The sequence below is a fragment of the Dichotomopilus funicola genome (assembly GCF_033296635.1).
Source record: "Dichotomopilus funicola strain CBS 141.50 unplaced genomic scaffold C8A04scaffold_17, whole genome shotgun sequence".
NCBI classification, from domain to species: Eukaryota; Fungi; Ascomycota; class Sordariomycetes; order Sordariales; family Chaetomiaceae; genus Dichotomopilus; species Dichotomopilus funicola.
In genome coordinates, this window is record NW_026944038.1 from 25,267 (window position 1) to 52,680 (window position 27,414).

Genomic DNA, 27,414 nt, shown 5'->3' on the forward strand with positions numbered 1-27,414 from the left:
CGGGGAGAATTGTCGGGGTGGCCTGCTCCACCCGCTCCACCATGGCTTCCCGTTCCTTCCTCATTGGAACCATTCCATCGCTTCATCTCCGCACCAAATGTGGGGGCGGGGAAGATTTCAACCCGGCTCTCAAAAATTGTGGTTGGGGTCTGGCTCCTTGCATGAAGGGTGCTCGGCCGCGAAAAACAGAGCGAGTTTCGAATGAAAAGCAACCGCTTTCCTCTCCCGGCTCGTTGGCAGCCCTCATTCTTCCTATTGATTTCGCGATGGGAATTTACGACGTCTCCAGGTTGTTGTTATTCTTGTACGTAAGGTAACGGGTCGATTACCGGTCACATGTAGCAACTTTCTACACGGCCGCATTTTAGCCTCCGATTCGAGTTGACCGGATTTATTATTACGGCTCCTACATTTATTTCCTCGACACACTCTGGATTGTCATGGCGTGGGCATGGCGATCAAAAGAACGAATTTTGAGCTTCACAACAGCCGTGCTCGAGTCGGGAGGCCTGGGTTACACAGAAAAGCGGGGTGCGTCGTCTGGGCATCTCCCACAACCCAGATCGCTCATTCAGGTGTTTTCACGGAACCTGGAACCGAGGGAAATGTGCGACCCTGACGGATGCTCTCGGAAGTAAAGCCCGCGCTCAGTACGGGCATATGTGCGAAAAGAGAACGATTTATCATTTTTATCAGAAATTCGGCAAGGTTTAGAAACCACAGGACATTTTTCTCATCAATCTGGCCCAGCAGTTCTTCTCGTTTCGCTCCCTACGTGTTGTTTCCCAAGTCGCTTGTGATCCTCCTCGTAACGGCAGCTTCTGTGGGGGAGTGGAGGTGGAGGTGCGTGGTTGGAGATCTGGGGAAGCTCCTTCTGGGGAAGCTTTTACCCCTGTCGGGAAGGCGCCCCCCGCAAAGTTCTCAAAATGCGGAGAAACAGGGCCCAACCTCCAGCAATGTCACAGGCTTGCCTGCCTCTTCGGAAACCGAGCGGCCCGGCTCAGTACCTGATTTCGACTCGGAATGACCACCACCGGCTCTCGTCGCGAACGAGGCCTTATTAGCGTCGCGCCAACCTAGTGTAGCCACAACCGACGGTTATTCTAATCTCTTGAAGTTTGTTCTTTTAGCAGCCAACACCGTGAGTCACCGTCGCGATTGTTTTTCTCTGAACTGGGTCTCGCGCACATCTAACAAACGAACACACCTGAGCCGCCTTGGTTATTTCCAGGTGTCCCATTGACCTGTCGTTGTGTTTCGGGGAAGACACCGTCGCGTTCGATTCGGGGTTTCGCTTCAAATAGGCAAAATCTGCCCGGTTTGATGATCAGCGCCGTTTGGTGAGCGGCTGTCGGCCCACGGCCACCTCACCTCGCTGCGACTTCCGCACATAGCCCAACCACACCAACATGGTCTTGGAGGGAATTACGTGCTGGAATATCACGAACGTCAGAACTCACTCGTCTGCTTTGGCCGCTTTTCGGAGGTTCTAGGGGGGGCTCTCGTCGCCGAGAACTCACCGCCGGCTGTTTCGGACCTCTCTTCTCAGGTCCAAAAGTAAGAAGGGCGCTTAATGACCGCTCGAGGGACGAAGCCGGAGAGATGCCATAGCGGTAGACAAATCAGAGCCGCAGCTTTCATGGCCCGTTGGCGTGAGGTCAACCAGATCGAGAAAGGACTGCCCGAGATATCACCGTGGCTTGAGAAGGGCCGTCGTCTTACAAGACGAAGTACTGATGACAAACGCCCGCAACCCCTTCTCTCGAGGTCCCTACGGCACGTGATGAGTTAGGCTCGGCCGGCTCGGTCAACTCGGCCAACGCCCGGAGCAGGCCCGGTCCATGGTCCCAAAATTCCCGGGCGGGAATATCTCGCAGGGCAGTTGACGCTCCCGGGTCCCGGCACCGATCGGCAAGGCGAGAGGGGATCCAGGTATGAGGGGTTCCTTCGCGCTCCACCTGCTAGTATGCTAGTATGGTGTAGTGAGGTCCTGTGTCTGTGACGTGACATCTGCAGGCCGGATGGGCGAGCCTCCCGAGTGTTTGCAACCTGACGGTCGGATAGTCTGACAGGCAAGAATGTGAGCAAGTGCGAGAAGGTCTCAGCGGGCCTGCAGACGACGGGGTCATGACTTTTGCGATCGGTGTTGCGATTCGCGGGTTGGGGACCTGGGGTCACCCGCAGCGGTCGCTGGGTAGCATCCGGCCTTATTCGCCCCTCCATCAACCGCCGGCACTCACCAGGAGCTTTGGGCCGCTTGGGCGAATCAGAGACGCGCGATCCGGTTTCAGGGGCACAACTGACCCCTTCATCAAAAGCCAAAACGGGCTAAGGCTTTTTTTCTCTCTCGCTCTTACTTTGAGTTACACTACACTAACGACTTTGTAAACTTGGGGCTAACTCAGCTTCATGATGAGGTCACCAAGTCATAGGACCACCAGTGTGGTGTGTTCAGCTGTTCAATCGTCGGTCAGCCGAGCGGCTGAGACCGCCTCAAGTGAGCATTGAACGAGTGAAGTTTAGACAGGCTACGGCGCGATGCCTCATTTCCCTACGTTATGTCTCAAAGAAACAAGTTTATGCTCCAACAAACACAATACCACCTGATGCGGCATGCTCAGGCCGAAAGGTCCACGGTGCAGCCCCCCTAATCCCCTCATCAAAGGATGGTTGTCCTGTCAAAATCGAAGCTTATCGGCGCCGAGCCGGAGGTAATGAAGCAGAAGCAGAGGGTGGTAGTGTAGTACCGCACAGTTCCCGGCTCTTTTGGGACAGTAGCGTTCCCAGCCTGGTAGTAGCCCTGGAAATAGCAAGTTGCTATCCCTCTAGTATAACGTAAGGTTGTCACCCTTTCTTCCTCCCGGGTTCCACTGTCCACCCCCTTCGGCCCCGCCAAGCAGGGCCCCAAACTAGGCACCAAAGTATCGTTGCTTGAACAACACAACCCTAGGACGACCCTGCCCGGGCCGTTTTCTTTCTTTTCGGGTCGCATTCGCCGGTGAGGTCGCGGCGGTAAGGCGCTTCGCAGGGCGTCAATCGGCCCTTTGGTGGGTGAACTCCGGGGCCCTTTATGTTGTTTTGCAGTGTAAAAATGTTGGTTGGCGTCTTGTTGCGGTTTGGTGATAGTTGCATCTTGATGCGAGGCTCCTCTTAATGGGGAATGAAGGGGGGGCAGGAGACCTGGCACGTGGGATTCTGCCGATGACCTACCGCATTCTCCGGTATCTGAATGATGTGTTGGATGATGGATCATCCACACTACACTTCACTCCCCGGTGCGTGCCCGTCCAACACCGCGCGCTACTACAATACTACTCTACTCTAGGATCTACCGATGCATGCGGCTCATCTCATGGGTTCGCGATGTGAGGATGGAAGGGAAGGACGAAGTAAGTAAGTGGGGCTCATGCAGGTGGGGGGTGAGAAAGGAAAGGGGTAAAGCGTCAAGCGTAAAGGGGGATAGGGGGGACTTTCTACATTCTTCTCCTCTATCCGTACCGGGGCAGACTACCACCCTCTTCGGCCCGGTCTTTTGAACTACACCACAGGACCTCTCTCTGCGCCGTGGTTAGCTCCGTGCACACGTGGGAGGGGGTGTTTCATTCAGCGGCCGGGGGAGGGGACTTTGCGATGTCTTGGAATCTGGGGGAGTGATGGGGTGTTGTGGTGTGTAGCGTGGTTGTGGTGTGGTCGGTTCAAACGAGTATATTACCCGGTCACCCCCTTCTTTTTCTTTTCCGTCTTGGGTTTGTTTATGCCAGGAGACTTTTCAGTTTTCCCGACAGAACCCATTGCCCGGCAGCGGGTAACAGATTCGTCGGCTTTCTTCTCTTGGTTTCTTCTCTTCTGACTCTTCTCTTTTTCTGCTCGGTTTGGTAAAGGACCGGTCATCACCATGCGTTTCGCGTCGGCAGTGCTGGCTGCGGCTAGCCTGGTGGCGACGGTGAGCGGCCACTGGCTGGGAGAAGTCAAACGTGAGGCACCCTGCTGCTTGTTGTGCTTTTGTCGTGAGAGGTCTAGTTTTACTGACTTGGTTTGGTTGATAGACCAGGGCGTTGCCCCGTTTGCCCCGTCTGCGGACTGGAAGGTATTTCGCAGTGTCAAGGATTACGGTGCTGTGGGTAAGTACATATGATACGATACGGTCGGATCATAGTAAAGGATCCGTGGCTGATGCATTGTCTAGGTGATGGTGTTACCGACGACACGGCGGCTATCAATGCTGCGATCAACGATGGGAACCCTTGCAACAAGGGCTGTGTGAGTCGATTTCTCCATAAGTGATAACGAGTGTCGATACGTGGTACTGATACTACCCAGGTCTCGACCACCGAGACACCGGCCTTGATCTACTTCCCCTCGGGCACCTACCTGATCTCCTCTCCCGTCAACCCGGCCTACTTCACGCAGCTCATCGGCGACGCCTCAAGCCCCCCGACGCTTAAGGCCACCTCGGACTTCAAGGGGTTCGGGCTCATCGACGCCGACCCGTACTACACCGAGGTTCTCAACTGGAAATCGCAGAATGTCTTCTTCCGGCAGGTCCGCAACTTTATCATCGACACCACCAACATCGCGCCTGGTACCGCGGCTACCGGTATGCACTGGCCTACGTCGCAGGCCACCAGTCTGCAGAACATTGTGTTCAACATGCCTAAGACCGATGATGTGGTCCACGTCGGTCTGTTCATGGAGGAGGGCAGCGGTGGATTCTTGACGGATTTGACCTTTAACGGTGGTGCTACCGGTGCGAGCATGGGTAACCAGCAGTTTACCATGCGCAACCTCGAGTTTAACAACTGCAAGACCGGTGGGTTTATCTCCCCTTTTCCCTCGGTGGGGATAAGTTAAAATACTGACAAAAACAGCCATCATCCAACTCTGGGACTGGGGCTGGACCTACGCCGGTCTCTCCATCAACAACTGCAAGGTCGGCATCGACATGTCCGCGGGCGGCGACGCCAACGCCCTCAACGTCGGCTCCATCACCCTGCTCGACAGCACCTTCAAGGACACCGGCGTCGCCATCCTCACCGCCTGGAGCACCTCCACCAGCCCGGTCACCGCCGGTTCTCTGGTGATCGAAAACGTCGAGCTCAGCAACGTCCCCGTCGCCGTCCAGGGCCCCGGTTCCAGCACCCTCCTCGAAGGCGGCTCCATCACCATCGCGGCCTGGGGCAACGGCCACAAATACGCCGCTGACGGCAGCGGCCCCGACAACAGCGCCGGTCCCTTGGACGCTCCCAGCCGGCCTGCGGCTCTTCTGGCTGATGGTGGGCGGTACTATACCCGCTCCAAGCCGCAGTACGAGGACGTCGCTGCCTCGTCCATCATCTCGGCCCGCTCGGAGGGTGCCAAGGGTGACGCCAAGACCGACGACACCAAGGCGCTCCAGGCCGCTATCGACAAGGCTGCCTCTGCCGGCCAGATCTTGTTCATCGACTACGGCTTGTATCTCGTGACCGACACCATTGTCATCCCCCCCGGCGCCAAGATTGTGGGCGAGACCTTCCCCGTGATCCTGTCCTCCGGCGACGCCTTCAACGACGTCAACAACCCCAAGGCTATCGTGCAAGTCGGTGCTACGGCCGGCCAAACCGGCCAGGTCGAGCTCAGCGACTTTATCGTCTCTACCAAGGGCACCCAGGCGGGTGCGGTGGCGATCCGGTGGAACTTGGCCAGTGACAGTGGCAAGCCCAGTGGGCTGTGGGATGTGCATGTGCGCATCGGTGGGTTCTCGGGGACGGAGCAGCAGGTTGGACAGTGCCCTAAGACGCCTGGCAACCCGGCGGTGAATGAGAAGTGCTTGGTGGCGTATTTGGGGGTGCATGTGGTGAAGGAGGCGGCGGGTGTGTACTTTGAGAACACCTGGATTTGGTATGTTTCTCTTGGGTCCCTTTAATGAGTGATGAGTGATGAGTGGACGTGAGCTAACAGGACGTAGGACGGCCGACCACGACATTGATGACGAGTCCAACACCCAGATCACCCTCTACGCCGGTCGCGGTTTCTGTACGTTCTCCTTTTCTCTCTCTTCCGTCTTATACCATTTGCTAATAACATTTCAGACGTCGAGTCGACCAACGGCCCCCTCTGGCTCTGGGGCACCGGCTCGGAGCACTTCGTCCTCTACCAATACCAATTCGCCAACACCAAAAACATCTTCATGGGCCAAATCCAAACCGAAACCCCCTACTACCAACCCACCCCCAACGCCCTCGTCCCCTTCACCCCCAACACCTCCCTCAACGACCCCGACTTCTCCGCCTCGTGCGCCGGCGTCGACGGTAACTGCGCCGCGGCCTGGGGTCTGCGCATCCTTGACTCCAGCGATGTGCTGGTGTACGGTGGCGGTCTGTACTCGTTCTTTTCGGATTACAGTACCTCCTGCTCGACTTTCGATGCGGGCCAGACGTGCCAGCAGAGGATTGCGTCGATTGAGGGGAGTGTGTCGAATGTTGGGTTGTATAATCTGAACACGATTGGGACGATTGAGATGATTAACCGCGATGGGAAGAAGGTGGCCGGGTTTAAGGAGAATGAGAATACGTTTGCTTCGAATGTGGCTGTTTATAAGGCGGCTTAGCTGTCTTGGACAAACCATACGAGCAAATGGATAGGGGGTGAAGGGAGCATGGATAGGGGGATATGAAACGAGGGGGGGAGGGGGGGGTGATGTCGATATACGATGGGCATGTTGAACATACGATGAGGATGTGGATCATCAATTTGTACTGTACATACTTCGTTCGCTTACACATACTTTCGGGTTCGCCCAGTACAAACACAGCCAGCCTTTCTGGCTACCCAGTTTCTGTCTCTTTCCCTACCTCGCAACGATACATACCTCCTGTATCAGCCCTCCAAAGAAAACCCAACATCCCTCCCCTCATTCTCCCTCCCCAACTCCACCAACCGTCTCCTCATCCCCTCCGCCACCCCCCTCTGCCCTTTCCCCTCTTCTAAATCCTCTCCTCCAAGCACCCCAAAATCACACCTCCCCACCCATCCCCCAACCCCATGCTGCAACACATTCCTCGCCCTCCCCTCCTTCGCGTCTACATGTCCCACCGACCCATGCAGCGTCATCCGCTCCCTGCTCACATCATACACACCCCTATGCAGGATATTGTTGTCATAGAAGACTACGTCCCCCGGCTCGAGGGAGACAGTGATTTGCCCCGGGAGGTTGGCCTCGTACGGGTCGGCGGCGCGTTCGGTGGGTGTGCGGGCGCGGGTGTGGGATGAGGGGATGACGATGAGGGAGGTGTCGGGGTAGAGGGGGAGGTTGTATTGTGTGTGGGTGTATTTTCTATCTTCGCTCTGACTTGGGTTGGAGGAGGATGACTTTGGGGAGGATCCGGAGGGGGAGGAAGAATAAGGGGGCTGGAGGTGGGCGAGTTCTTCCTCGGGTGTTGCGGTCCACGGGATGTCGTCGCGATGCCACCGGAGGGCGAAAGGGGTGGTGGGGTCGACGCCGACGCCCGTGGGTTGGACGAGCATGTTGAAGAGTTCCATTGTCATTGCGCCGTCGTCTGCCTCATCTGCCTCCGGCGGGGGGATAGACAACAACTCCCGCGCGACACGGAGGAGTTTAGGATGGAAATACACCCTCGCAAACGCCCCCCTTCCACCTCCCGCATCGTCGCTAACGGGCAGGTCCGGGTGGAGGAGGTGTTGCACCCCCCAGATGCCGGCTTGGGAGGGAACCAGGGAGGCGTCCCAGGGGGGGAACTGTTTGCCGACTGTGCGGACGTGCGGCCAGCCGCCGGCGCGGGCGGTGCTGGTGAGGTCGGCGGCGGCGGCGCGGAGGGAGGTTATTTCGAGGGGCGTGAGGAGGGAGCGGAGGATGACGTAGCCGTCACGGCGGAGGGAGGTGAGGTGCGGGTGGGGGTCGGAGGAAGTCATGGTGTTTTGCTGGTGGTTGTACTGTACGATTGTGTGTATGGTTGTACGGTTGTACGGTTGTACGAAGTTAGGAGTTTCGAAAGTGTTTTGTGACTTGTGCAGCTTGACCTGTCTGAAAACCGAGCAGTGGTGGTATGGGAGAGACGACTCGACTGATCACACGCACTGCTTGTGTCCCGCGGTGGTTTATGCCGGTAGTTTATGCAACCGCTCCAACAGCTCACATGTAAGAAAAACGTGGTTTGGCTACAGATGAGTGGAGAGCACGCGGGCACACGGCACAACACAACTTGCTGTGGGGTTCATTCTCCATAGTACATTTCAGACCTCGTGGCCCATCGCCGCTGTGTTACCGTCCGATGCGGGGGACGGCCGGCGCCGAACGAGAACGAGTGGGGAACGGACCCCGCTGCCGGTCCGGCGATGGGAACGATTGAACGAAACACTGCGAGGGACGCTTAGGGTCGGATACAACGTTGCGTCTCGGTACCTATCTCGGTACGGTATCATCAAGTTTCGAAACGGCCGGCGATCAGCCTAAATCTTGCCTTGAGAGTAGATGCATCGTTACAGGAGATGGTCAGTTTCATGAACAGAACGAAGTGATTGTGGTTGTGCGGGACTGGGTGGACAGACAGATAGACAGCCCAATGTTGTTGTGAAAGAAAGTACTTTCGTACAGAGACCCTTATTCGATCTCGAAATGGGGTGGGCGAAATGGTGGGTTAGATAATACATCACGTGACATCGCGTAAGCTGAACGCGCGTAATCTCGCGCTCGCGTCCTGCGCCCATCGACGTCATCACCATCGCGGTCGCAATTCACGTCCATTCTCCGTATCGCATTGGTACGGCTCCCATCATGGCTGGCACTAAGCGCAAGTCTGCAGTCAAGGACACTACCGCTACCGACACGGGAGGCGGGCGTCGGCGGTCGCTGCGCGTCAGCTCATCGGCGCAGAAAAGCCAGTATTTTGACGCGGATTCCGAGTCCGAGGCTGATGCGGGTGATGAGGTGGTGTCGAAGAAATCCCGCGGGAAGGGCCGGCCTGCGAAGAAGGCCAAGGTCGAAGTTGAGTCCGAGGGCGACGACGGGGACGATTACCAGGACGAACCCCAAGACGCCGAGCCCGAAGACGAGGATGAAGACGACGACTCCGACGACGACGCACCGCCCCAGGTAACCTTCATCCCGCTTCCCAAGCTCCGCGACACAGGCGGCATCGAGTACGCCGACGACCGACTGCACCCCAACACCCTCGCGTTCCTCCGCGATCTCAAAGCCAACAACAAACGCTCCTGGCTCAAGTGTACGCCCCCCTCTCCCCTTTTTCCCTCTCTTAAAACCCCCGTTGCTGAAATTTAACGTGCACAGCCCACGACGCCGAATACCGCCGCGCCCTCCAAGACTGGGAAACCTACCTCACCACCCTCACCACCCACATCACCACCATCGACCCCACCATCCCGGACCTCCCCTTCAAAGACATCAACTTCCGCATCTACCGCGACATCCGCTTCAGCCACGACCCAACCCCCTACAAACCGCATTTCTCTGCCGCCTTCTCCCGTACGGGCCGCAAGGGCCCCTATGCGTGCTACTATGTGCATGTGGAACCGGATGGGAAGTGTTTTTTGGGGGGCGGATTGTGGCATCCGGATGCGGGGGCGTTGAGGAGGTTGAGGGAGAGTATTGATGAGAGGCCGGGACGGTGGAGGGGAGTTTTGGGGGGGAGGGAGTTTGCGGGGACGTTTTTGGGGTTGGATGATGGGGAAGGGAACACCAAGGAGAAGGGGAAGAGTGGGGGGAAGAAAGGGGGAGGGAGGAAGTCAGATGCGGTGGAAAAGGAAAAGGACGAGGGACTGACGTGGGAAGAGAAGACGGTCAAGGCGTTTGCGGAGAGGAACAAGGACGGCGCGCTCAAGACACGGCCTAAGGGGTTCAACCCCGAGCACCGGGATATGCAGCTGCTGAAACTGAAGAACTTCACCGTTGGGAAGAAGCTTGATGATGGGGTGTTTACGGACGAGGGGGGGCAGGAGGTTGTGGCGGGTGTGGTGCGGGATATGTTTGAGTTTGTGAGTCCTTTTCTGTTCCATCACCTGTTCAATTCATAACTTGTTCCGTTTGAGGTTGGATATTATATTGACTCTTTTACAGATCACCCATCTCAACCGCATTGTCATGCCGGATCCTGGTGATGATTCGGATTCTAATGATGAAGATGAAGACTAAGGCGGATTGGTGTGAAATATGTGGAATATTTACAATGTTAGATAGTTAATGGTATTGGATCAAAACTGTTTGGTGTGCGAGTAATTGTTCAATACCATTTCATCCGATCTTCGCGCCAACAGAGCAACACTCTCAGAGACCAAATTCAGAAACACGATCCATTATTAACGACGGGTATCGAGTATGTATGGGATATCTTAAAGCCACGCGCCCCAGCTCCCGCGGAAGGAAAAAAAAAGAAAACCAAAGCATCGCAACGGCGCCAGTTTGTTACCGTCTCACTCTGCAGTACCAGCACTACCGGCACCTTAAGGGAGAGAGAGAGAATTGGGCATCCTCGGTTTTATCATTCCATTTCCGTATTCCCCATTTCTGCTCGCAGGTCGTAGGTCCATCACCACTCAGTGTCCTGCCCTGCTTGCATTACCCATGCGAGTATAAATGCCAACTTGGCAATACTACGCGATGGGAAAAAACAACGGAAAAAATGAAAACTCAACGCCCCAATTACCTGCAGTAACCTAACCGAGCCCACGTGTGTCCGTATCCTTCGCATCCCCCTCGCTCCTTCCTGTAACCGTCTGTCATCCCCACAACGCCTGGACCCCCCCGCTCAGTTTCCCCCCTCATCTGAGAATTTTGTTGAAATCCCCAACAACCTTCTCCCTAGCCTATTTTCCCCATCATCGTCGTCGCATATCGATTGTTGTTCAGCAGTTCCGTTCTAAATACCGTCCCGGTTCCGTTGTGTGTAGTTCGATCGCCGTCATGTTTCATCGAAGTAGAGAAAGAAAGGACGGGGCGGGAAAGTGGAAGGAGGTCTTAAAAAGGTTCTCGTGCGGGTATCGATCGGTCGTTTCGGCACCTCGATCGTTCGATTTCTCGGAATCAAATTGTCGAGGAAAGAAACAAAAGGGGATTTAGCGCGCAGGTGTGACTATCGGTTCAGGAAATTAAGCGGTCGGAGCAGCAGCAGCCGCAGCCGGAGCGGCCTCCTCCTTCTTCGGCTCGGCAGCAGCCTCGGTGGCGGTCTCAGCGGCCGGAGCCGGAACCGCAGCAGCCGGGGTGGCCTCAGCCGCAGGGGCAGGAGTGGCCGCAGCAGCCTCGGGGGCAGCGGCGACCGGAGCGGCGGCCTCAGTAGCGGGGGCGGCCGCAGTCTCGGCAGCCGGGGCTGTTTTGGGTTTGAGTGTTAGCAGTGAAAGCGGGAATCGGAATCAGACCAAAAAGCATTGTGTTTGCGCTCTTGGGGGAACGACGAAACACCAGCAAAGCAGGAAAAGGATGAAAAACAGTCAAAACGTACCCGCAGCAGCCGGGGCCTCAGCAGCTGGAGTCTCAGTAGCAGCCGCCGGAGCAGCAGCAGCGGCGCCCTCGGCTAGCACAAATACCATGTTAACGTCTCTTCGTTTCCCTCACATCAGGGCATTCATTCCGGGACGAATCCCAGATACAGATGCTGTCCGAGTTTGATTCAATCAAACCAACCAGGCCAAACCAAGCCAAACCAAGCCAGGTCAAGCCAGGTCAAGCCCGGCCGGGTCAAATCAGGCCAGGTCGGATCAGATCAGCCCAGCTCAAGGAATCACTCACCAGCCTGAGCCTCCTCAGCCGCCGGAGCGGCAGCAGCCGGGGCAGCAGCAGTCTCAGTAGTCGCGACCTCGGTAGCCGGAGCAGCGGCAGCAGCCGCAGTACCGGCAGCGGCAGCGGGGGCAGCAGCCGTCTCGGTAGCGGGAGCGGCCTCGGTCTTGTTGGCCGCGGCAGCCTTCTTCTCACCACGCTTCTTGAAGGCAGCCTTAAGCTTGCCCTTCAAGTTGTCAAGGGCGCCAAACGCTGGAAGGGATTCAAGTCAGTCATTTGCCATTCTCGGTGTTGATTACTAGTTACTTTTGACGGGGTTTCGGTCGATTCTCGGCAGCGCCTGGGAAGGACAGATCGTCGGTAAAGCCAGCGGTTGCGACGCGCCGTGCCCTCTTCTTCTTTCGACTGGGAGACCGCGACAAATGTCGCTATCCCCAAGCAAAATCAAACGGGGTCACGGACGCGAAGCTCGGTCCGTCGATCAGTTGGTCGGTCGGTCGGTGAGAATCGGCCGTTGACCGCCTCGTCGGTTTGACTCGGAGGAGAGCGACTCGACTCGACTCGCCGACTGACTGACTCGGGAGACCTCGAACCAGCCGACTTTGTCGTCGCCACAATCCGCAAAATCAAACGGAAAAAAATACAGCTAAACCACGCATCAAACGCAGGGAATGCTACTTACGAATGCCAGGCATGATTGCGGTGGTTTGAACGTGATTTACGTTAGGTAAAGGGTGCGGATTTGGAGTGTCGAGCGTGCTGGTGATGGAACAAGCAGTGTCGTTTGGCTTGGTGTTTGGAAGAAGGTGTGTGCGGGAGGAAGAGAACAAGGGAAACCCAAACTGGATGCGGGAAGGAGAAAGGTGAAGCAGGCCGCCGAGAAAGGGAAGAAGAGGAAAAGAAAGTTCGAGAGGGAGGGAAGCGGAGGATGGATGTGTGTGTGCTCCTGGTCGAAGATCTTCTTGGGGGGGGGGAGGACCCGCTTGCGAACCTTGCAGCAGCAGCAGATAAATAAATAAAAAGCGGCCCTCCCCATCCCTTCACCCTTCACCCCCTTCCCTCCCCCCGTCGCCGAGAGAAACACGCCAGCTAGTCTATTCGGCCGGGCGACACACTCCTTCACGCCCGGCACGCGGGTCCTCACAACAACATGGGGGCGGGCGACTAAGCAAACAACGACTCAGCGAGGGGGGCCGCCGGATGGGAGGGATGAGGGCCGGGCCGTGTGTGTGACAAGACCACAGCATACCCGCGCGATAACCAACTCAGGCCTGGCACTACGGATACTTCGTCCTTGGCCCGAACGGTTGCGTTGCAGCAGCAGCCGCACTGCGCTGCACCGCATCGCATCGTGAAGGGGCGTTTGAACCACAGGCCAGGCCCCTGTTCCCCTAAGCTGGGGAAGCTCAGCGCGCCATGCTACCCTGGCTGTGGTCCCTTTGAACTGACCTGAGACACGCCAGAAAGCTTGGTTCAGATGGGGAACAGAGCTGCGGGACGGGAGACCGCGTTTGTCAATCTCGGAGCAGCAGCACCAACAACCACCAACAGCAGATATCTCGCGGATTGAATGTTGGCTGTGATGTTGGTTGTGTTGGTTGTGTTGGGTGCTCACGACATGTACTGTACCCTTTGTTGGCGGGCTGATGTGTTGTGAGGACGATGTGGAACAAGCACGACACAATCCCCAACATCCAAAGAGAAAAAAGGGGCTTCATCACGGCAAAAGGCCCATCGTCATGACCAGCGTGTGCGCAGCCACAACTCGGTGGTAACGCCAGGAATAAGGGACGGATTGCAAAACAGGGAAGGGCTACCTAACGTTGGCCAGGAATATTAACGACATCCACCCGGGCTGATTAACGACACAAGATTAAAACGGAATTGGGACGGGATGGAGTGTGTGTGTTGTGTGTGTGGCCGACGTCAGTGTCGCATTGAAACCGACAGGGACACACAGACACAGGTGCGGGCGGGTGCGGCGCGCTTAAATAACCTCATCTGCCCTTGCATTTCGCCTATTTCTTGGGAAACCAGGTTCTCCAGGTTATTTTGAGGGGAACCACTTTAAGGACCATTTTGGGGGCACCATTTGAGGGGTTGCGGGCCTCTTCTCCAGTGAGCGGTGAGATGGATGACAGTCTGTAGCAATGTCCATTTGCTGGACCTTTGTCGGTCTGTGGGCCTGTCTTTCTGTCTGTCTCTGTCTCGAAAAAAGCAGTTCCTTGGTCTTAGAGCGTGTCTTCAAGGTCCCCTTTTTCTTTCAGGGGCTAGGCGAATATCGTCATTCCAGTGATAAACAGCACTGAAAGATTCGACAGCCGTTTGGGGGGCCCTTTTACTTTGTCGAATTCAACGAAACCAGCCGAACCCAATGCTGAAACTCAACCGTATCACTCGCCAAAACCGCTCCCCAAAATAACTAACCCCACTACAACTTTCATTTTACAATCGGGAGGCCTCTGTGGGCCACCCAAATCGTTTCATCATTTCCCAGATCCCGTCGCTCAAGGGTCCTGTCGAATTTGGAGATTTGGGGGGCTCGGGGTCTCGGTGGGCCACCTTTCGGAGCACCTTTCCGTTGAAAAAGTGGACGTCAGGGACCGATGCAACCCTCTGGACAGGGGTTGCTTCAGCGGAACCCCCACAACCACCAAACGGCGAGAAGTTCCAGGCGCTTCTGACAACGGCTGTGACTTGACTTTTAGCAGGTCACATCTCTCAATGTGTAGAGGGAAAGAAGATGGGATGTAAAACTCACGGTTGATGATGGCCTGGCCGTTTTGATTTTGAGACGAGGCCGATATCGAATACGCGTCGGAAAATGTCCAGATCGGATATTACATATCCAAGAGTTCCAGTTCGATGGAGCCATTGTCTCATCAAATCTCCGACATTGTAATAATTTATTATAGTAAACGAGCTTCCTTGCTCCTCCCCTCCATCTTCTTCATATCAAGTGTGGTCAGCTTACTCGTGGACGTTGTGTAACAGACTGACAGGTTCCAGGTTGTTTTGGACCATACCTGCTAATTTACGTGTCATTTGACGCACGCCTCTTTCTCAAACTGGGGTGTTGAGCTTGAAGAAATCCAGTTCTTCCACGCAAGCACAAGCACTTTCCGCCCCTCGCCGTCGAGCCATTGTCCCAATTCCCATACTCCAACACGACTCACTCACGCCCACAATGCCAGCCGAATATCGCATCGTTTCAAACCCCACATCGCATCGTGAGGAGTCGAGAAGGGACATCCACAGGAAGGAAGTGACTGAGAGCCTTGTGCAAAGCAAGGCTTCAGGGCACCGCTTTGTTCTAATATTCTATCACATGATGATTTTGACAACCACTCCATTCAGCTCTTTATACGCCTCCGAAACCGGGTTCTATGTCTATCGTAGAACTGAACCTATCTATCAAGCTATTACCCCTTACCCCTCTCAGAGTGCAGGTCACTACACCGACAAAGCGGTGCAGCTGTTATTATTAATCTTTTTCTTTTCGGTCCCCTCCACCCTCCTCGCACCATCTAAGGCTCTCAATACCCAGACGATCTTCCCTGGCTATCCCAGACTCTATCTATCCATCCCCCTCCAAGCATGATCCCCCCCCCCCACAACAACACCCAGCCTAACAATATCCCCCCTTACTTCGACTTCTCCCCCTCAGCATCCTTCCCCCCAAACTTAACCCTCAACTCCTCCTCCGTAAACCTCTTCGTATGCGCCCTCAACAACTCCTCCCGCTGTGCCATGGTCAAATCCATCTGCGCGCCGACCGGCACCAGCCGCGCAGCGAGATAGGCATAGTCGCGGCGGAGCAAGCGCATCGTCATCATGAAGTAGTCGATGTCGTGGAAGACGAGAGCCTTTTCGGCTGCGTAGGTCGCTTTTTGACGCAGGAAGGCGGCCGGGTGGTGCCGCCAGTGGCGCATGGGGTTGAGGTGGTGCGAGGTGTGGTAGCCGTCGTTGTAGCAGAGGCGGTTGCTCTGTGGGCTGGGTTAGTAAGGGAGATGTGGAGGTGTAAGGTAAGAGAGGACATACCGGTACGTCGATCAGGGTAATACTCGACCGAAAGTCCGAGTCCGGCTCGTCCCGATCAACGAACGCGTGCTGGCCCCAGTTACCGACCATCAGGGCAATGCGCATGAAAAACAGCGGTACGAGCAGCGTAAAGGTGGCAGCGCGCGGGTTGAGGCACCAGCACGCGTAGATGGCCACATAGTTGGACAGTTCCCAGCCGCCGGCACGGACCGCATTGCCAGGCTGCCCCTTGCGCAGGTAGTACCGCGGCAGGTCGATCCAGATGAGCACGAGGAAGCGGCCGACGTAGTGCAGGAAGTGGCGCCAGTCGTCGCGCTGGTAGCGCAGCGTCGATGACAGGTCGTCCGGCCCGTTGCCCTCGACATGGTGGTGCTTGACGTGGTGGTAGAAGTACGTGTTCCAGGTGTGGCCCATCAGGGGGTCGGTCACATAGGGAAAGCCAGCGTCGACTAGGCGTAGCAGCCACGGCCCGTCGCGCGAGAGGATGCCGCGCATGTGGATGTGCTGGTGCATCATGAGCGTGTAGGGTCCCATGTACCAGCCTTGCATAGCCACGTGGATGATGGCGTGCAGGTAGCTAAAGCGGTAGAACAGGAACAGCGCGCTCGGGAGGGAGGTGCCCAGGTACAGCAAAAGGTGGGTCAACATCACCACGTCTGTCTCGTGCCGCACCACCTTCTGCGCCAATGCGATGTACGGCACCACCACGTAGTCGTACACCACCGTCGGCAGCCGGGCCTTGATGTCGGGTAGGTCCACCATGGAGATCACCGTGGGCTCAAAGTCCTCGCTCTCCGGGTCGTTGAGCCCGTTCATCTTGCCGACGTCCTCGGCATCCCGCTCTGCTGAGATGCCGTAATCCTCTATGGTGCTTGTGCATCAAGTCAGTCACCGGTTCTGTTGTCTGGATGTTGGTTCTGTGAAAGCCGGGATGTGAAACGGCAAACGGCAAACGACATTACGCACCTTGGGTAGCATCCTTAGCGGCCGTCGATGAGCCGGTGCTGGCGTATCCCTCATCGCGATCGCCCGAGTCTGCTCGCCGTTTAAGTGCCCTGTGCCGCTCAATGTCGTCGGCCAGGTTTCGCAACACTAACGCGTCCGGAACGGTCAGGTCGGGGCTGAACACAATGCCCCCCATGGTGAAAATGAGCGGACGCAAATATTGGGGGTGGCGTAGTATCGGGGTGCGTAGGTGTTGTGATATAAGACGTCCGAATTTGGCGGGTGAGAATGAGGTGAAGGGCAGCCAGATGAAAGGAGTCGGCAAAATGAAGATAAACACGAATGTCGAGTATAAAAAGATGAGGTTGGCACGGCCTCAAAAAAAGTTACAACCTGAAGGATTTACTGGTGCCTTACACCTCGAATATCAGATAAGTCCGGGTGCGTCCTCAGGATTGTCTGTACCACACCATGAGGCTGTGCCGTCGTACCAACGAGTTGAGGAGGCGCGGTGTGCGGAATGGAGAAGTTGACCTCCAAAAAGATGAAACCAAGAGCCGCTAACTTGCAAGTCCCTGAACACGTGGGTTCAAATCCCGGTACCGTTAGCGAGGACCGCCAATCATGTTAGTGGACAGGACCAAACAAAACGGGTTCTCCCGCACCCAAATCTGGCTCGAGATTCAGGGGCTTACCTGCTGGGCGTGCCTTCCTCGTGGTGGAAAGGTTTCCATGGTGAACCACGCTTCCAGATGGGAACCTCAAAAAAGTCGAAAATAAAATACCCACTTGAATGGACGACCCTAGCCCAATAGTCACTCGACCAGGATAATCCTCACCCCTATCGAGCGAATAGCAATAATTATGGTAGGAAGTAGAGAATGGTCGATCCCGCGGTGAAACGAAGCGAGGTATCCGTCTCTTAAAATTCATTCCGCTACGCTGATGCGTCCATCACCTCTGTGATGCCCCTCGCTGACGGGGTTGGTATCATAACACAATAAAGGACATAAAGAAAGAATATTGGTCCAAAATTAATTCATGAAACGAACAAATTTGTTCATGGCCACATAAACCCCCGCTGGCTGCTGTCTGATAGAAACGAAATCTTCCGCATAGAAAAACGCCCGGCACAAGATGTACAGAAACGACCCCACAAGGACAGAAATTGAGGCTGAAGACCGATCTCCATCTCTGGGTCGCCATCGGGCGAAATGTTGTGCCAGCTTTTCAGCCAGGCTTTTATCCTCGTGGCGCGAATAACGATGAATCCGACATATTCTTGCGTCTGGCTCGGGGTCGTCTCGGCCGCCTCCATATCATACCCGATCTTGCCAGCCTGTGTCGTCTCTGTCGTGTCTTTCCCGGCGGCTTCGCAACGTTCGACCTCCGAGGGCTTGGGAGATTGCGGCCAAGTGGTCACCTTGTCGGCTTTGTTGTGCGCTTTCACCGCAGCAACGACATAATAAATGCCCAGAGTGATGGAGAAAACGGCGTGATAAACGCTGCAAACGCGCCAGACGAGCCGTTCTTGGGTAGTGGGGAAATGGAAGTTCCATACGATGAGCGGGAAGATGCTGAATCCGGTCATGATGACCAACGCCGGGATCAGTAAGGTTTTGTCGATGACCAAAGACGACTTAGAGGGGAGCCGGTCCCAGGGGCGCGCGATAACTTTTCGCGAGAAGACGGGTAGCCCCACCATGCAGGTGAGCTGTTCATAATAAGCCCAGTGCACCTCGGGGCGGAAGCGCCCGTACGGGGAGACGAAGTCCAATGGGTTGCGATACCAAGCTTTGGAAAGGCGGGGATGGGTCTAAAGCAGCGGAGCTTGTTAGTGACGCACATTCGCTCGTTTGCAGATAGCTAACAGATGGCGCCGCGCGACCAGCCACCAGCCACCAGTTGATCTTTCACGCGACCAACGCAACCTGCCCACTCGTTCTACCCACGGCCTCCGCCCCAGCTCTCAATCACAATGGACGCACCCGGCCGAGACTCGACGGAGCCGCTGATTAAACCGGACCCGGTTCTCAAAACCTACTACGACTCCTTCGAATCGCGGATAGGGTACAAGCTTGTGCTCGGTGGCCGACGCCATTTCGGATACTATGAGAAAGATACACTGTGGCCATTCCCAGTCACCAAGAGCCTCAAGGCCATGGAGGAGGTTCTTTTCTCCAAGTTAAATCTACCCAAGGGCTCGAGGGTACTTGATGCAGGCTGCGGCGCTGGCCTGGTTGCCATTAACATGGCACAACACGGCCTGAATATGACCGCCATCGACGTGATTGACCACCACGTGGACAAAACCAAGCGCAACATTGCCCGGGCCGGCGTTCCGCCAGGAAAGATTGATGTGCGTAGGATGGACTACCACCATCTGGACTCCATTCCGGACGAGTCTCATGATGGCGTCTACACCATGGAGACGTTTGTCCACTCCCACGACCCCGTTGGTGTGCTAGCCGGGTTCTTTCGCCTTCTCCGCCCGGGAGGCAAGGTGGCGCTGTTTGAGTACGACCACACTGTTGGCGCGGGGAAGGATATTAGTACGGGGAAGGAAATTTCCAAGACTGCGGAGACTGATCTTCGGTTGATTAACAAGTGGTCGTCCATGCCTGCCAACGAGCGCTCGCTTAGGGGTACGTTCGCCGGCATGTTGGAAGAGGTTGGCTTTGTGGACGTCAAGGTGGTGGACCTCTCTGCTCACGTCCGCCCCATGGTACGGCTCTTCTTTGTCCTTGCGTTTGTGCCTTATCTTTTCGTCAAGCTGCTGGGATTGGAGCGCTGGTTCATCAACACTGTAGCCGGCGCGCGGCTGTGGCTCGAGCAAGAACACTGGCGATACGTCGTCATCACGGGAACGAAGCCGGGGCCCCCCATTGAGAACGAAAAGACAAGATAAGTAGAGCCACAGCTATGGAGGTTGTGGAGACGTTCATGAAATCATGAGGGTTGTGGGATGGCATCGGCTTATCGGCTTTGGTCCTTTTGTTACCTCGATTGTAAGTCTGTACATTGTAGGATAATGGTGGGCTTGTTACAGCGGTTAAAGGGCCTATATAGTCAATTTCCTATTTTGAGAATTTGGGCGTGGTGTAATGGAATGAAGATATGGCGACAAATGGCACTGAGCAACGAATTTAATAGATTTGTTTTCTCATCTCTTGGTGTTTGCTTTGGAATACATTATATTGGCCTTATGTTATATCACCTGGTAATCAGGAATCAGAGGGTTGGACCAGTCTTCGTATTAGGGTAGAGAATAGGTAATGTAGACCAGGAAATATGATGGGAATATAATTTCTAGGCTCTCTTTTTATTCCTCTCTTTCGTTATATTATTCTCTTTCTTCTTTCCTCTTTGCTTTTATCTTTTTCTCCTCCCCCTCGTCCTTCTGCTTCTTCTTCTTCTACTACTACTACTTCATTTCCTCCTTTCCTCCTTTCCTCCTTTCCTCCTTTCCTCCTTTCCTCCTTTCCTCCTTCTTTGGCTTCTTCTTTGCCCAGGGGGGTAAGCGAGGAATATACGCTTCATTTTATTTCCAAGTCATCCATCACTCCTCGAAATTAATTGGCCACACACCACACCGAAGCACTGCTGGGAACGGTTACGATACCTAATTAAATGCCCTTGTTTTCGATCCAACAACTGTGCCAGCCCTTGTAGGACAGCTATAGCAATGTGATGTGAAGATGGAAGCGTCCCACCAAGTTTTGTGAAACAGTAAGCCAATGTCAACCCCAAAAGGACTCGAATTGGATGGAATCGTGTAAGTAAGTCAGCAGTGAGTGGAGTCGAGGTTGTGTATGCATGTCCCTGGGTGACCGCACACCGCTTGAAAGAATTGGATATGGTTCCTGTGGCAGTGTTTGGGCTGATCCCTCGCCGTCCCCCAACGACAAGTGCTACTCAAGGATTGTCTTGAAGGGAGCCGATGGCCTTCCAGATCGCTCAATCGAAAACGAAGCACAAGTACACAAACACGTTCTGTCCTGGGCTAGAAATACCCCGCAAAATGTTTTTGCGGGGGCCTCCTCCTTCAATATCCCGCAACATATCGAGTTCCTTCTCCCCGAGATACCCATCTAGAACGACAAATTCCCCCGATTGCCCGCCGAATCTTCCGCTTGTCAGGCCCTCGTCAGTGAACGGATCCCCATCATGCCGTACAAAGTCCGGAGATTACTGGTTGAGCAATTCTGGGACGGCCCAATCAACAAGAGAGATACGATTCTCAACGACAGGCGTAACGATCATTGCTTAATCCGCCCTTATCTCGGCCGCCGGAGGACAACAGCCCAGCCAGGGGAACCAGAGACCGCACTTGCAACCGGAGAACCGCGGCGGAGGACGTAGCAACTCATTAGCCTACGCAATTATCCGCTTCATGTCGATCAGCTCGATGCCCTCGGTCTCCCAGCTCAGGAATATGCCAGCGCCATGGCGGACGCTTTGGCATTCTTGCTCTGGGATGTGCAGATTGACGCATGTGATGTTGAGTTTGTCCCCGCCCAACCACGCGCTTTGGGTTGCCTCGAACATACCGACCGCAGAGAAGGCGAAACCCTTCCACCCCAAGATCGTCACGGTTCTGAAACTCGTAACTTTTCCTCCCGAGGTACTTGGTCCCCATGTTCTATGGATTCTGGATTTTGATTGCTGCCGACCGCTTCCCATGTCCATTGAGGGCATCGAACGGGCGGCCGAGTGCTTTTGGCGTAATGATCCATTTTACCCTAACCCGGGCGCAAAGTTTGAGAGGGACATGGCAATTTGGGAAGTGTTCAGAGATAGATTCTTGAGCACAAGTGCGAGGATACTGACTTTGAGGGACGAGACAACCCAGAAACTCCCGGGCCAATTCATTTCTAGGGTTGTTGAGACTGTTGGAATGTACTCCAAAGGTACTACTCGAGGAACGTAAAATAAATTGGAGCAGGATGCTTAAGGGGAAGAAATGTCTGTGTTCTGCAATCATAGTGGCTTTGTGGAGGCTGGAAATAAGGGGCTTAGAAAGAAGCTGGTTTGCTTTTTCTCTATACTAGTTATGTCACTATTGCCACTATTGCTCCCTTAACATTTGTGTGCCTTTGTACTTAGAAAAATGCATTAGATTATCACCTACCTATCAAGAACGGTAAACAGGAGACCTCAGCACTTAAGGGTCTGTTAGTGATACTCCAAGTAGAAGCCATCAATCAAGATACCACATTGCAACTTTTACCACAAGGAAGCGTTGAATGCTTTGGACATGGTGGTTAATCACAATGATTCAAGGACTGGTTATTTAATACTGCCTGCTCTGCATTTCCTTTATACTAGTAATTGTTGAACAAGATTATGCCTCCACTCGCCTACCTCCTCTCTTTCCATTACACTTTTCCTATAGGTAAACATTCTCGGGACTAGCACGTTCTGTACAAGTTTAACCATCATGATTCCAGTTTCTAATTAACTCGGAAGGAACCTTTTATGAATATTCTCTTGTAACGCTTGACACGTAATTAAAAGTTGAGGATACCCCTCCCAGCAGACTAACCTCAGGTAAGTCTTATACTTGATTGCTTTCACGGAAGCGCAAATCTCCACATTGATGTGTGCCATGTACTTACGGCACAGGTATGGGTTGTACGGGACAACCCAGCGGTTATCCAGGTTAACATCTTGCCCTTGGGCATCTCGGCGAGTAACGAATTGCCCGTTATTACGGCGGCGATAGGTTGGATACCCATCTTCACCACCATGGTTGTCTCCGTAAACTCCTTGGGGAAACCCTTGGAGCACCGCATTGTTTGAGTTTTCGGGTCCTTGAACATACAAGGTGCAGAAGGATTATCGTCCCCACAAGGACCATGGACCATGGACCATGGTAGCCGTGATATGTGCCCTTAAACGGCCATCTGGGTCAGTTTCGGGGGAAGGAATCTCCGTAGAAATAAGACGATCGACGTTTTCTGGCCGCAGGTAACCCAGTGTGGCATCCCGTGCCAGGAAAACCAACATATGGCGATGAGGGAGACCTCGTTTCTGCTGCTCGATGGTCCATACAATGCCCGTGAAGGGACCGAAAAGGTTTTCCCGTCGAATCTCGCGAAGTAGAGCCCGGAATTTAAGTTCAAAAACACGGTCGTACTTCCTATCATCGTCAAATTGTTCAAGGAAATAAGTATGAGATTGAGAAAATATTCCTTCTTCTTTGAGTGGAAAGCCAGGAGAGAGGGCCACGGGAAAGAGAGGAGGGCAGATGTTTTCCTTTGATATTTGGACCTTGCCTCTATCCTACGGCGAAGAAGAAGAAGAAGAAGAAGAAGAAGAAGAAGAAGAAGGAGGAGGAGGAAGGAAGGGAAGAAGAGAAAATAGGAGAAGTAGTAGAAGAAAGAGAAGAAAAAAAAGAGGAAGAAAAAAAAAACGAAACTGAATACTGCTAAGCAAGCAACTCAACATCATGCCAGTGATACTCTTGATACAAGTGATACACTATTATGGTGTTCTCACTCAGGTGAATGTCCTTCAAGTCTAGAATACTGTAATTGTCCATATACTTCTACCCCTACATTACAAAACTAGTTACCACCACTTTGCCTGATAATTAGCGTTACCTCCGTTCCGAAATGGCGGGCACTTTGGACGATACCACGAAGATATTACAGCAGGAAAATACCAGCGATTTCGCATTAGCGTAATTACATATCGATCTCAAGAGATGCCAAAGACATTTCTACCTCTATTAACCACAAAAACCCTCAACCTGTCCCAAGGAAAGCAGAGCAACTCATTGTCTTTACAGTTTTACCCTCTTAGCCTTAACAACCTTTGCAAGATGTCCCATGCCATCCATGCACTGCCCCAAAGCCACAAACAACCCATTGAGATTAAGCCAAGAATACCAAGAAAAACCAAGAAACCCCCTTCCCCTTGGCATCCTCACCGATCGGCCCCAAGCGTTCCCCTTTCTTCTGGGAACAGAACAAACCAAGGCCCCTGATTGTCAAGACTAGAGCTCGCTAAAGTCTTGTTCTTTGTAGTCCGAAGCCAATAAGGAATCAAAGAGGGATGGCGTGGTCACTTTATGGGTGGACAACGTGCCGTTATGAACTAGAGAAAAGGAGGCTTGGCTTTTTTTTTTGGCTTGGCTTGGCTTTTGACAACATAGTGTACTTGTGATCTAAACCTGCACATAGGGGTCTTCGTTATCTATTAGCGCACTTTTGGGGGCTGGCAGTTTAATTAATACTTACGTGGCTAGACAAGTAACTCGGTGTAGAATGGGAAGGTGCTTACATAGTTCAGGATGTCGACGTTAGTCCTAGCTGAACACTGGGGTTGAGGGAATAACTGCATATCCTCAAATAACTACATTATTTTACTCTAATTAATTGACGACTCCTTTTCATTAACCGTTACGGCTCTTAAGGCTGCACTAATAACCCAATGTCGGTGACTTATGACTTTGTCGAAACGGGGACTCCATGTTGCCGTAAAGCACTCAACCCCTGGGCCAAACAAAGTCAGGAGACAAGACTACCAAAGTCGTCATGGAGGACGATGAGCAAGTAGACAAGCGGGCAGACAGGAATACTAGCCGTCACGGCAAACAATGAGGAAGTAGACAAGCGGAGTAGACTCGATGTGATCAATTTACAGCTTAAATAATTACGAAAAGCCAACTATCCTCCAATTTCCAACTATGCCCTTCTCCCAACCCCTTATCAACATAGTAGACAATTATCGAAAACAAACACCCCATGATCATAGCTTCCCTTTCTCCCTCGCCTTCTTCCCCTCCCTGACCTCCTGCAAACTCCTCACCAAGGCATAAACCGTCTGCAACCTCGGCATCTCCACCCCCCTAGCCCTTGCAATCCTTACCGGATTCCCCAAAATAACCTCCACCTCCATCGGCCTCCCCCCTTCCCAATCCAACAACATACTCGGTTTACTCCCCACATTCCTCTCCGTACTCTTCAAAATCTTTTCCGGCCCGGCCATATACCCGGGGAACTCCCTTCCCAAAATCCGCGGCGCAGCCGCCCAGATCTCGCGCATCACGCCGGCCAGGTGGGCGCGCAGTTCAGCGTCGCGTACCATGTCGGCGTTGCCGCGGCCGCCGGAGAGGACAGCGGAGGGGTTGAAGGCGGCGTTGATGCAGAGTTTGTGCCAGCGGACGGTTTGCAGCGCGATCTCGTCGGCGGCGAGGTCGACGTCGCGGATTTGGCCTAGGCGGGTCCACCAGTCGGAGAGGAGGGCCGCGCGGTGGGCACCGGTGCGCTGGAGGATCGCCGTGGGCGAATGTTCGTCGTCATCATTGTCGGTAGGGTTTGATGAGGCTGCGGGTTGGGAAGAGGCAGTTGAGGCCGAGGCTGAGGCTCCGGTAGGTAGGAGAGCGCCGGTCGTGTCGTCGCCTCGGGGGTAGGCGGGGGTGTTGGAGGAGGGAGAAGAAAAGGAGGCTGAGTTGGAGTAGGGGCCGAGATGGATGCGAGTCCAGCGGTTTTGACGGATGGTACCGGGCGAAGTTTGCTCAGCCGAGATGATAGTGACCGCGCTAACGATGGGGTTAGTGGGAAACCGGGCGCGGTAGGGCTGCTCGACGCCGACGCCATTCTGGATCAGCACGATACACGAGTTGGGGCCGACAAGAGGGGCGATCAGGGCGCTGTCGTCTGAGCGGTCGGGCAGAGCCTTGGTGGTGACGATGATGTAGTCCCACTGGCGAGAGCCGGCCGCAGCGGCGGTGACTGAGGGAAAGACATGGTCTGGGCGGAAGGTGTAGTCACCGAAGGTGTGCGTTTGCAGACGGACGCCGTTCTCGGTGAGGGCTTTGTAGTTGGAGCGGGCAGTGAGCGAGACGTGGATGTTGTGGGTGGGCTGGGGCCGTCAGCGGTCAGCGGAGAACAGGCCTTGTGAGCTGTGATGGGCTTGCAGGAGGCGGAATAGGAGGATAGGGTAAGGTAGGGTAGGGTAGGTAGGGGCATCCAGAAGAGGGGATAACTTACGTGGTGGAGCCTCGAGGCGTAGAAACACCCCACAGCCCCGGCGCCAACAAAGACGATGTGAACAGGCCTGGTTCTCTCAGCGTCAGCCTTGTTTCCCTGCTTCCCCAGAGTCTCTCTCGTCTCCTCTTTTGCCTGGTATATCCTCGCCATGGTCACGAGGCCAAGCTAGGTGGTTCCTACCTGTCGGGATCGACTCCGGGCTTCAGATCGTCGAGACTAGCCATGCTGACGAGCGTAAACCGCGCGCGGGGGAGAAACACAGACACACACTTTCTAACACACGCAAAATCCCAGCCAACAAAGTCTCCCCTCCTTTCTCTTTGGCCCCCCTGTAACTGGACCTATAATCCTGCGATCTCGTAACTCTCTTTTCTCCGTCGGACCCTGGTCAGCCACCCAGGCGTCCTTCTTCACGCCGGGTTCGTCTTGTTTCGCGCAACGTCCGCTAGTTGGTCAATCAACCGTTGGGCGCTCGTCCACGGCGTCCGTTAACCCTTTCTCTCTGTTCTCTCCGTTCTATCCCGGCTTCGTATTCCGCGATATCCCGCGATATTCCCGCAGTGCCCAGGACTCGATAATCACGGCACACCACCCCAGCCAACGCCAATCGTGTGGGCTTTGCCTGCCTGCCGGCGCCTAATCTCACCACCAGGCTTTCCAACAACAACAACCTGACCGGTGGCTGCAAATTGCCACCACACAATCACACAGTCCTCTCGTTCTCTCGGTCCCCTTTTCTCTCTTCGCTGTTCCCCGCCTTCGGGCCTCCGTTCTTCGGACCAAAAGAACCGTGGGCCGAGCAAAAAAATGAACCCTACCGAAACCGCAGGGCAGGGATGGGTGGCAATTGGGGGGCGTCGGTCAAGTCTCAGCGAATCTCAAAGCCAAGCCAAGCCAACCTATGCAGGCCGAGATATCTTGCTGCAGGCTCCTCCGAGGCGTGGGATAAAAGGCTTGCTGTTTGTAATCAAAACTCCGTTGTTGAGGAGATAGTATGTAGAGTCCAAGCGCTGAAGCACAAATTCCCCTTCAAGATAGAGAGATAGGTTATGATCGGTAATATGCGAGAGACCCGGGTCAGAGAGTTGAGATTGGGGCCAAAGCCGAGCTGAGAAGACGAGCAAGCCGTTCGGGCAGCCAGAGAACGCGGATCTCCGGGTCAAGGGGAGCAAGTTGCGGGAATGACTCAATCAGGTATTCTTCCCCCCTGTTTCCTTGGTCGTGATAATGATCACTGTGGCGGCGGCGGCGGTGGTTTGAGCTTGAGATGCGGAGGCCTGGCAAGGCGAACCCAGAGTTGGATAGGTTGATAGACAACTTTCATAAATCCTAGACCTTTCGTCGTATTCCTTCAGGCTTCACCGGTCAAAAAGCATTCGGTTGGCTCGTGCGTTTTCCAGGGAGGTGGTGTGCTGGTGCGTTGTTGTGTGTCAGTTTGAGTGAATAGAAGGAGATTACAACATGAAATTTACTGATTGTAGGTGAGGCGTGGCGTGGCGTGTCTGAGTGTGTGAGTTGAATTGAAGTGAGATGGAATCTGCAGCCCGCTGGCCCATTGGATGCAGTTCGTTGGTTCAACAGCTCGGGTTTTGGTTTTTGGTGGGGAGCGCGCGCCACCGAGACCCGAGGAAGCCGACCCGGTGTGCCGCTGGCCAAGCTGGCTCGCTGGGCTCTCGGCAGGGGAAACAACCTGGAAAGAAGCCACTG

General features: G+C 54.5%; 8 protein-coding genes across 8 annotated transcripts; 4 read left to right on the forward strand and 4 right to left on the reverse strand.

Annotated features, from left to right (window-relative positions):
• Positions 1 to 3,895: 3,895 nt before the first annotated feature.
• On the forward strand, positions 3,896 to 6,586 carry C8A04DRAFT_26942 (glucan 1,3-beta-glucosidase; the record flags this gene model as incomplete). The annotated part of the gene is made up of 7 exons (XM_062780109.1): positions 3,896 to 3,974; positions 4,047 to 4,121; positions 4,187 to 4,260; positions 4,321 to 4,810; positions 4,869 to 5,877; positions 5,945 to 6,012; positions 6,069 to 6,586. 7 exons carry the CDS (start codon positions 3,896 to 3,898, stop codon positions 6,584 to 6,586), a joined length of 2,313 nt encoding a protein of 770 aa, XP_062638558.1.
• Positions 6,587 to 6,855: 269 nt separating this feature from the next.
• Positions 6,856 to 7,908, reverse strand: C8A04DRAFT_10839 (uncharacterized protein; the record flags this gene model as incomplete). Its single annotated transcript, XM_062776733.1, has 2 exons — positions 6,856 to 7,312; positions 7,349 to 7,908. The coding sequence occupies 2 exons, from the start codon at positions 7,906 to 7,908 to the stop codon at positions 6,856 to 6,858; spliced, it is 1,017 nt and encodes a 338-aa protein (XP_062638559.1).
• An 862-nt stretch (positions 7,909 to 8,770) lies between these two features.
• On the forward strand, positions 8,771 to 10,144 carry C8A04DRAFT_35914 (uncharacterized protein; the record flags this gene model as incomplete). The annotated part of the gene is made up of 3 exons (XM_062783338.1): positions 8,771 to 9,218; positions 9,284 to 9,987; positions 10,070 to 10,144. 3 exons carry the CDS (start codon positions 8,771 to 8,773, stop codon positions 10,142 to 10,144), a joined length of 1,227 nt encoding a protein of 408 aa, XP_062638560.1.
• A 953-nt stretch (positions 10,145 to 11,097) lies between these two features.
• Positions 11,098 to 12,417, reverse strand: C8A04DRAFT_26945 (uncharacterized protein; the record flags this gene model as incomplete). Its single annotated transcript, XM_062780110.1, has 4 exons — positions 11,098 to 11,315; positions 11,448 to 11,519; positions 11,735 to 11,974; positions 12,405 to 12,417. 4 exons carry the CDS (start codon positions 12,415 to 12,417, stop codon positions 11,098 to 11,100), a joined length of 543 nt encoding a protein of 180 aa, XP_062638561.1.
• A 2,949-nt stretch (positions 12,418 to 15,366) lies between these two features.
• C8A04DRAFT_26946 (fatty acid desaturase) lies at positions 15,367 to 16,904 on the reverse strand (the record flags this gene model as incomplete). The annotated part of the gene is made up of 3 exons (XM_062780111.1): positions 15,367 to 15,708; positions 15,764 to 16,626; positions 16,730 to 16,904. The coding sequence occupies 3 exons, from the start codon at positions 16,902 to 16,904 to the stop codon at positions 15,367 to 15,369; spliced, it is 1,380 nt and encodes a 459-aa protein (XP_062638562.1).
• A 1,782-nt stretch (positions 16,905 to 18,686) lies between these two features.
• On the forward strand, positions 18,687 to 19,616 carry C8A04DRAFT_26947 (uncharacterized protein; the record flags this gene model as incomplete). Its single annotated transcript, XM_062780112.1, has 1 exon — positions 18,687 to 19,616. The coding sequence occupies one exon, from the start codon at positions 18,687 to 18,689 to the stop codon at positions 19,614 to 19,616; it is 930 nt and encodes a 309-aa protein (XP_062638563.1).
• A 1,196-nt stretch (positions 19,617 to 20,812) lies between these two features.
• On the forward strand, positions 20,813 to 21,638 carry C8A04DRAFT_10805 (zinc finger protein-domain-containing protein; the record flags this gene model as incomplete). Its single annotated transcript, XM_062776723.1, is given in 3 exon segments — positions 20,813 to 21,066; positions 21,082 to 21,242; positions 21,268 to 21,638. Coding segments are annotated over 3 exon segments (786 nt in total), but the record flags the coding sequence as incomplete, so codon positions are not given.
• A 2,825-nt stretch (positions 21,639 to 24,463) lies between these two features.
• C8A04DRAFT_10804 (ketopantoate reductase PanE/ApbA-domain-containing protein) lies at positions 24,464 to 25,931 on the reverse strand (the record flags this gene model as incomplete). Its single annotated transcript, XM_062776722.1, has 3 exons — positions 24,464 to 25,579; positions 25,708 to 25,774; positions 25,888 to 25,931. The coding sequence occupies 3 exons, from the start codon at positions 25,929 to 25,931 to the stop codon at positions 24,464 to 24,466; spliced, it is 1,227 nt and encodes a 408-aa protein (XP_062638565.1).
• Between the last annotated feature and the right edge of the window lie 1,483 nt (positions 25,932 to 27,414).